At 51.7% G+C, this 8,600-nt stretch overlaps 2 protein-coding genes across 2 annotated transcripts; both read right to left on the bottom strand.

Moving 5' to 3' along the window:
- Positions 1-302: 302 nt before the first annotated feature.
- TERG_04030 (uncharacterized protein) lies at positions 303-4,605 on the bottom strand (the record flags this gene model as incomplete). The annotated part of the gene is made up of 3 exons (XM_047748192.1): positions 303-395; positions 453-4,448; positions 4,513-4,605. 3 exons carry the CDS (start codon positions 4,603-4,605, stop codon positions 303-305), a joined length of 4,182 nt encoding a protein of 1,393 aa, XP_047604169.1.
- Positions 4,606-4,816: 211 nt separating this feature from the next.
- TERG_04031 (uncharacterized protein) lies at positions 4,817-7,848 on the bottom strand. Its single transcript, XM_003234932.2, has 5 exons — positions 7,258-7,848; positions 7,021-7,188; positions 6,851-6,966; positions 6,511-6,791; positions 4,817-6,418 (listed from the first exon to the last, which is right to left on the bottom strand). The coding sequence occupies exons 1-5, from the start codon at positions 7,382-7,384 to the stop codon at positions 5,776-5,778; spliced, it is 1,335 nt and encodes a 444-aa protein (XP_003234980.1). The 5' UTR covers positions 7,385-7,848; the 3' UTR covers positions 4,817-5,775.
- Positions 7,849-8,600: the final 752 nt, after the last annotated feature.

Raw genomic sequence — 8,600 nt, forward strand, 5'->3', positions numbered from 1 at the left:
CTGGGTATGTTCGTGTCTAAAAGTAATGAATCGGTCCCAGGCATCGAAAAGGGTTCACAACTCAGGAGGAAGAAAGTCTGAGAAAAATGTCTCATGGTACTGCAAATATTAAGACGAGTTAAAATGATTTTAATTTATAATATTACTCTACATGGAAAAGCATAGAGAAAAGCACAACAAAGGCCGAAGAACTGGATACATTATACAAGCGGAGCGCCAACGCCAGCCAGAGAACCGCAGAGAAGTGAATCAGCTAGTTAGTAAGATGAACTCAGAGCAAAATAGAACCAGAAGAAAGTAAACTATTCATCTCCCACAGATGAACCGGAGTCGTCAAAATCAGCAAATTCAGGGTGCTTTTCAGTCTCTTTTCTTAGTTCGGCAGTGCAGGTGGCCTAAATAGCTTGTTAGTATCAACATGAATGAAATAATGGACTGGTTGCGGTGCATACCTCGATGTTATTGGCGTCTTGGAAGAGTAAGCTTCCGTCTTCATTGTATGTTCGGGCATTGGTGCAGAGAAGACGAATGTCCTCGCGGAACTCCTTGAGATTAGAGTATTCTTCACGATTGATTTTCCGCTTGATCATGTCCATGGCGATGGGCGTCTGGATGATCATGTAATAGTCTGGATACTGTGACTTGGGCGGTGGCTTCATGAACGGTTCGATGACAGAACGAGTCATGGGCTCATCATCACTGTCTTCCGAATCGGCAGGAACGTCCTCCACAAGGTCCATCAGTGTTTGGTAGACACTGTTGAGTATTCGCTGCAACGTGGCTCGTTCGGTGTTTGTGAGTGAGTCCGCAGCCTTGTTGGCTTTTCCTTTCTTGCGCTTCGCGGGGGCATCTTCAATTGGCTCATCGGCCTTGCGTTTAGGGACTGGTCCCTTGCGGCGTTTCTTCTGCTGTGGCGTGGCGGATGTCTCTCTAGATGGTTCAGGGGAAGAGTCCAGACCCTGTGCCTTTCTCTGGCGCTTCTCACGGTTGGCTCGGAGCCGTTCCATCCTGGCATCGTTCTTTGCGATTGTCTCTTCAAGCGTTTCTTCATCGCCGTCAACAGCCGTTAGCCATTGCTCTTCCGTCAGACCGTCGTCATATTTCACGTTCTTGCGCTCACGAGCACCACGACCCGCAACTTCTTCAACCGCGGGAGCTGTGGGGTTCTCTTCGGTTAGATAGATGTCCGGCAACTCATCTTCACCAAGGAGACGAGGCAACTTGTGTCCCGGGCCGTACTCGCAAGTCTTCTGACGCTCCGCGTCAATTTTCTGGAAAAGGGCAAACTCGGTCTCAGATCGGGCCATGATTTCGTTCAGGTCATCATCATCCATCTCGTCCTGGTCGTTAATTTGGTCTGCGTTCTCGGCGGTTTCAAGCAGAGTACGCAGCAGCGCGTCTCGTTCCTCGTTGGTAGACTTATTGTCGAATTTACCGGCCTGGATAACCTTGCCGTCCATGTCGAGCTTGAACTGGGCACGCTCGAGGATTCGTTCTTCAACGGAGTTGGAACTAATCAGTCGGAGAATACGGACTTCATTCTTCTGACCGATTCTGTGAGCACGATCTTGAGCCTGCAGATCCTGGTGAGGGTTCCAATCAGAGTCGTATATGATGACGGTATCGGCGGTTTGCAAGTTTAGACCCAGCCCACCGGCACGGGTAGAGAGGAGGAAACAGAAATACTCTGATCCGGGTTCGTTGAAGCGTCTCAGTAGGTCGGATCGGTCGTCTGATTTTGTTGCACCATCCAGCCGGAGATACTTCATGCCACGGAACCGCATGAAGTCTTCCATGATATTCATGATCTGTGTCATCTGGAAGAACATGAGGACACGATGGCCCGAAGCAAAGAATTTAGGAAGGATTCGGTCGAGCAGTTCGAATTTACCAGCAGTACGCCAAATAAGATCGTTTGTAGCCTTGCCGGGGTTCAACTCTTCTTCTACCGAGTCAAAGACGAACGGATGGTTGCAGAGCTTACGCAGTTGCATGAGCATATTACTCAGACCACGCACAGGAGTCTTTCCACCCTTTCCGTCACTGACAGCAAGTTTGTTGTGAGTGACAAGCTGCTTATACAGCTTGGCTTGTAGGGCAGAGAATCTGCATCTGATGACACGTTCTTGCTTCTCGGGAAGATCTTTCTCGACATCCTTCTTGAGACGACGGAGCAAGAATGGACGAAGGACTTTGTGAAGGCGACGAATGACGAGCAGCTGTTCTTCTTCTGTAAGCTCCATACGGTCTTGACTGCCTGTATTCGCGAACGGGGTATTGAACCATTCATCGAACGATTTGACGGACTTGAAGATGTTGGGGAGGGCGAAGTTGAGCAGAGCCCACAGCTCAGGAAGGTTGTTTTGCAGCGGTGTTCCAGTCAAGATCAAACGGTATCTGGACTGGTAGTAGTTTGTCAGGGTGAAACTCAGCTTCGATCCCGCATTTTTCATACGGTGACCTTCATCAACAATCATGTGTAACCACTTGACTTTGCTGAGAATAGGACGATCCTTGATGATGAATTCATATGTTGTGAGAAGGACCTGGAAATTACCCCATCGAATGGCCTGCTGGTGTTGTTTTCGGGTTACCTGCGGACCCTTATAGACAATACGAGTGATAGACGGGGCCCATTTCTCGAATTCGAGATTCCAGTTGGTCAGGGTACTCAGGGGAACGATGACGAGGTATGGGCCGTTTTGCTTCTTGGTTTCGATAAGGTAGGTGATTAAACTGATGGTCTGGATAGTTTTACCGAGACCCATCTCGTCGGCCAAGATACCGTTAAGGTTGTTGTTGTAAAGGGAGATCATCCAGGTTAGACCACGGAGCTGGTATTCCTTGAGTGTACCACCAACAAGGATGCTCGGTTGGATAGTGACTTCTTCCTTGATACGATGGGCGACGGCGTAGTAGTCAACCTTTCGGCTCTCTTCCTCTTCGTCAGAGTCGCCTATGTCCTCATCGGTCTCAATTTGGTCTTCGTCTCCATAACGTTCTGCAGTCATGCGCTGCTGAGAACGAACGGAAGCAGCAAGTTGCCGCAAGAAGCCATCTGTCTGCTTGAGCAAGTGGGAAATACGGGAGTCTTTGGCCTGACCAAGCAGTTTCATATACGTTTCCTCGTCGTTTGCCTTAAGAGCCTGGAGACGTTGCTTGGCAGTTCGTTCTACTCGTTTCTGTTCCTCACGCTCCAGGTGAGTGTGGTGAGCCATCATCAGACGACCAAGTTTCTGTATACGGCCACGCTGCTCTGTTCCAGCATTGCGCACGTCAGCACCGTGGTTAAGGATGGCCTGCAGCTGGTTATACTGCTTCTGTTTCTCCTTGGTCTCACGGGCATCGCGCTGCTGCTTCTCGAGCTTCTCGGTGACTCTGGCTTCACGCAAGGACTGTTTCTTCATGCGACGATGGGCCGGTCGATTGGCAGACATGGCAAGGTAGTCGAAGTGCATCATCTCGTTCTGGATCTGCCTACGGAACGCACGTTGTTTGGGGAGTAAGTTGAGCATTTTGTACTCAATGAGGGCCTTGAGCTTGAGAGAGTCATCAACGGTGGGTGAATCTCCTTCACCACTGTCCCAGGCACCGAGATTGGCAGGCAGTTTGGCCAATTCTGCCTTTCGAGCATTTATACGGTTGTATAGAATCATTTCCCGGTCTTCGCGGACCTTGTCGAGATCGATACCCATGGGAGTTATGCAAGGCAGCCTCAGCCGATTCCGGCGCACGGCATGGTCATTGTAATTAATAGTCGCGCCGAGGATGTCATAGGGATTCTTGAAGGTCTCGAACATGGTTCTGAGCTTCTCGACAGCGGCTTCACCTTCGCCAGATACATCGCGACCAGTGCCGTCTACTGACTGGTCAGAGCTGAGAACGCCGTCAACACCTGTGGCCTTCTTTGCAAAAAGCTGCTGCTGGACGCGCTGGGGGATAGCCAGGTTCTTGGAGAGCATCTTGAAGGCCAGTATCTGATTTCTCAAGGTGGCCAGCTGTTCTGGCGTGAAGCTTTGCGATCCTTGAGAGGCGCCTTTCTGACTCGGGGTGCTAGCACTGGGGACGGCAGAATTTGCTACATTGACACCGTTAGCAACGCGTTGTCCCAACATTTGCGCAAAATCCAAGATGAATGTGACAGATGAGAGGAGGTGAAAGATAAAAAAGAGAAAGCTGGATGAAAAGATCAAGGTCTTACCATCAGTTCCATTGGGCTCAGCAACGCCATTTAGCGGCCCTTGCAGCTGCTGGGGAGCCTGGGGAGCAGCCTGGGGGACCTGCTGAGGCGGCTGAGGTTGCTGCTGCTGTCTCTGCGCATGAAGCATCTGCATCTGGCGCTGCTTCTGGTACGCCTGTTGCCGCTGGACGGCAGACAGCAGATTGTGAGCTTTAAGGTATTCCGGGTCATCATGGCGCACACCTTGTTCTTGCATCTGCCGGAATTTCTTCAAGAGGTCAGTATCATATTTTTTTTTTCTGCCCTCCTTTTGATAGTATATAGCAACATACCTGGTAAACCTCCTGGATGTGCTGGGGAGTGAGGTTTGGCGGCAGGCCGATATTCTGCTGCGGCATATTGGCGGACTGCTGGACAGACGCCATGATTGAATATTCTATGCTGAGCTAGCAGAGCTCTTCATCAAAAAGGCGCGGCAATCCTTTAAAAGATATGCAAAAAAGAAGAGAAAAAAATATATAAGAATAACGACAGACGGTGCCCTGGCTAGCAAGTGGCGAGGGAGAGCATAGCCAGCCGGTGAGCAAGCAAGGCAGACGCGATAGAGAGTGAAGAGAGGCAGTCGAGGGTGGGCGTGGACGGCGGTTATCGCTGATCGTCGCGTCGGCGTTCTGTATATTTTTACGTTTTTGGCCTTCTAGCTTGCGCGGTAGCAGATGGGCAGGTTTAGCTATGCGGCGAGGACCGGAGATGGGAGAGGGTTGGTGGCCGTGGCCGTGGCCGCCTGGGCGTGGGCGTGCAGGCAAGAAGACAGCTGAAGGGAGGGAGAGCGAGAGAGCGAGCGAGAGGGTAATGCGGAAGGGTGGAAGGGCAGGCGTCGCGCGGTGCAGGGAGCGTAGCGGAGCGGACGATGTGGAGGGCGAGGGCGCGCTGGATGTTTCTCCTTGATCCGGCGGTGGTTCGGGTCGCCTTCTTTTTTTTTGCTTATGGGCAGACGAAGCGCAAGGGGAGGGAAAAAGACGGCAGCGAAGCAGGAAGAGGCGAGAAAGAAGGCGAAGGAAGGGCGGACGGGCAGAGTTTTAGGTGGTCCACGTGATGCTTAGTAAGGCACGTGATGGTGGAGGCAGGTGGAGGGGGAGACGGAGGGTGCATATATGAGAGCAGAGCAGAGGCAGAGAGCCAGGTGTGAAGCAGAGAGTGGAAGTAGAAGAGTGAGAGACTAGATATCATGATAGAGAAAAGAGAGGAGGTTAGGAGGAGGTTAGGATGAGGCTCTGCCGATGTGCAGATAAGCTTAAATTTAAAGTGTTTCCTAAAACGGACGATGGGCAGTTTTTTTTGGTGTTCCGGACTCTAATAAGCTACGACGAAAGAGAGATAGAGAGAGAGTAACAGTGATAGTAACAGTGATAGTACTGATAGTGATAGTGAGGGATGGGGATAGGCCAGCTACAGTTAGACATGCACCAGAGACCAGACCAGACCAGAGAGCCAGAGACAGATAACACCAGACTCCAGATATAAAGACACTGCCTGACCACCCAGACCCAGTCCAAGATGGAGAAGAAAGACAAAAGAGAAAGAAGACGGTGAGTTTACACCGCATAAGCAGAGACGGAGCGTTTTGGTGGCGGGGGAGGTGGTGGGGGTTTCTTCGACCTTGATGGCGGAGGGGGAGGCGGCGGCTTCTTGACGGGCGTCGCGGTGCCTGACCCTGAACCCGACGCTGGTGTGGGAACTTGGCCTGACGCCGGTACAGTCCGCAAGGGAGACGTGCTGGTGGAACTATAGTACTGGTCTGGACTGTTCCTGATAGGAGACGCCCCGTCGTCCGTGGTAGAGTCGTAGTAGCCGTCGTTGTGAGTGTTATTATAATTGGTGCCGCCGCCGCCATTGTACCCCTGGCTTATAACACGCAGCTGTGAGCGTGCATTAGCTATGCCAGCCGCACTACTGCCAATCGTGGCCGGAGAGATGCTATCACTCGCGGTTCGGAGGGGGGTTCGTAGGGCTGGCGCAGGGGAGGGAGACGGTCTCCTGGTACGGAGCTGCGTTGGACCCTCGAAGGTTGGCTGACGCCCACCCAGGCCCGGCCGCGAGGGCTCGCGAGACCTGGAGGTGCCTGACTGCTGGGAAGAGGACTGGTACGTGTCCTCGCCTGCCATTTGGTCGTTGAAAGAGGTGTTGGAGCGGGTCAGGATTGACCGGCAGCCGTACGAGTTGAACTGCTGCGTTGGTCTGGTATAGTTAGTTATCACGGCACAAAAAAGGTGCGCGAAGAAGAAGAAGAAGAAGAAGAAGAAAAAGAAAAAGTAGGGGTAGAGACGTACCCAGCAGGCCACTCGTCCTTGAGCTGGAGGAGAACCTCGCGGCATTTTTCATGGTAGTTTAACTGTGCATCGAGAAAGGCGCTCATGTCTGCGGTGCACTCAGGCTCGGACTCCTTGATATCCATCATGCGACGAAGGACTTCTTCAGTTGCCTCTTCGTACTTGACCTTCTGCGACCGGAGCTCTTCTTCGACCCTGAAATCTTCCTTTTTGGCCTTTTGCATCTTTGCCTGGGAGGTATCATACGCCAGCCGCCGGTTCTCCAGTTTCTTGCGAGCCACCTACTCATGTATTATTAGAAAGGGATCTGTAAAAAGTGAAATGAAAGAGGATATCCTACCTGGTACTCCTTTAGCTGGTTGAGAGACCGTTCCAGAGACTCTAGCCAGCTAGAGGTTGCAGCTGCGACATACTGCTCCTGAATCCTGGAGATTCGCTCGTTTGTCCGCCCAAATGCTGTAGTCCGTCAGTATCTGCGTGTACCCAGACTCGTAGCAGGTGATAACCTACCAGTAAGACACTGGCCGTACTCGGAGTTGCTAGCAAAGTCCTCGCCATGCGCGACCATGACGCCGCCCAAGTTTCCAATTGGGAAGAGCTTCTCCTTGTCCTCGCCCTCGCTGCGCTTCGAGATGGCCCTGACATACGCCGCCATGGCCTTGTTCAGACGCTCCATTCCTGCCAAATCGTTAGCATCACCAGTTATCTGAACGAGTACGAAGAGTAGTTGGTGTCCATTCAGCCTACCTTCTTGCCTGAGGTTCATCTCCATCTCGAGCAGCTTGAAGTCGTCCGAGACGTTGGTCTTGATCTCGCCGCCCATCCTCTCTCCAGCCCACTGCTTGAGGCGGCCGAGCTTCTTGTTGACGTTCATGACGGCGACGAGTCCCCCGTAACGAGCGTCTTATCCGTAGATTGGGGTAATAGAGAAGCGAAGGACTTGAAGACAGAAGATAGAAGACGTTCGAGCGAGTGGCAGCAGAGACTGCAGACGGAAGGAAACGACTTGCGTAATGAAGCACAGAGTGGACAAAGTCAACCAGCTGCTGTCTCACCAAGAAGAAGGTGATGGACAATGATAATAATAAGAATGACGAGAAGAAGAAGAAGAAGAAGAAGAAGAAGAAACAAGACAAGAACCAAGCCTGCTTTTCTTCTGCGCTGGTGCTTCACTGCCAGCCAGTCCTTCTCTGCTGTGGCGATGGGGGTGATAACAAATAAAGGAGAGCTATTATTATGAATTATTATTATGGAGGGATTCAAGGGACGGTGGACCAGCCAGCGCCTTCTCGACTCTTTTTTCTTCCCTGGCCGTTTAAAGAGCGTTCTTCATCTTCATCTTCGCCGTCATCTTCTTCTAACTACTCTTCTCCTGCTATTCATCTTATAACTAGTCGCTGTCCAAGTGATGCGCATGGTTTCTTTTCTTCTTCCCGCCCGACCAACCAACGTCGACCTCTGCGCCAACCGCCCCCGGCCCGCAACCCAGACTCCAACTTCATCCCCTTCTTGCCTTCAGCTTTGACTACACAGTCTACGCACACAGAGAATAATCATGCAGACGAGGGGGATCTGTTTCCGTCAAGATGTAGCGGGAGGCGGCCGGGGGTGGGCAGCGGTTGGCTGTCGGCTTCTGCTGGCTTGAAACAGGAGACGCAGCCAGGATGCAGCTAACCGCCCGCTTTTTTTTTTGTCTTACTCGTCGCGATGCTGTTGCTGTTGCCCATACGACCGCGGTTTTTTTCTGCTCGTCTGGCCCGGCTGGATGGGAGTCTGTACCTCTGTACCGCCGTGGCCAAGCCTGGTGCGAGAAGGGACGGACGTAGCTTTCCTTTGGGGGCTTGCCAGTGTGCGCACACGATGAGATACCCATACTCAGTTGACAGTGGAAGAGGGTTCGCAGGTCATTATTTCTTTCTATATTAATTATTCTTACGCTAATGTATAGGCTCATTAATACATTCAAGGCGAGACTTTTTAAGGAGAAGACAACCGAACCGTTTTTCAGTCCAAAAACCGAGAAAGCAAAAAAGCGTTTTCACAGATACAGCCCGATGCAGATACCCGCTTCATTCCCATTAAAACGCGTA

Source organism: Trichophyton rubrum (genome assembly GCF_000151425.1).
Source record: "Trichophyton rubrum CBS 118892 genomic scaffold supercont2.4, whole genome shotgun sequence".
NCBI classification, from domain to species: domain Eukaryota; kingdom Fungi; phylum Ascomycota; class Eurotiomycetes; order Onygenales; family Arthrodermataceae; genus Trichophyton; species Trichophyton rubrum.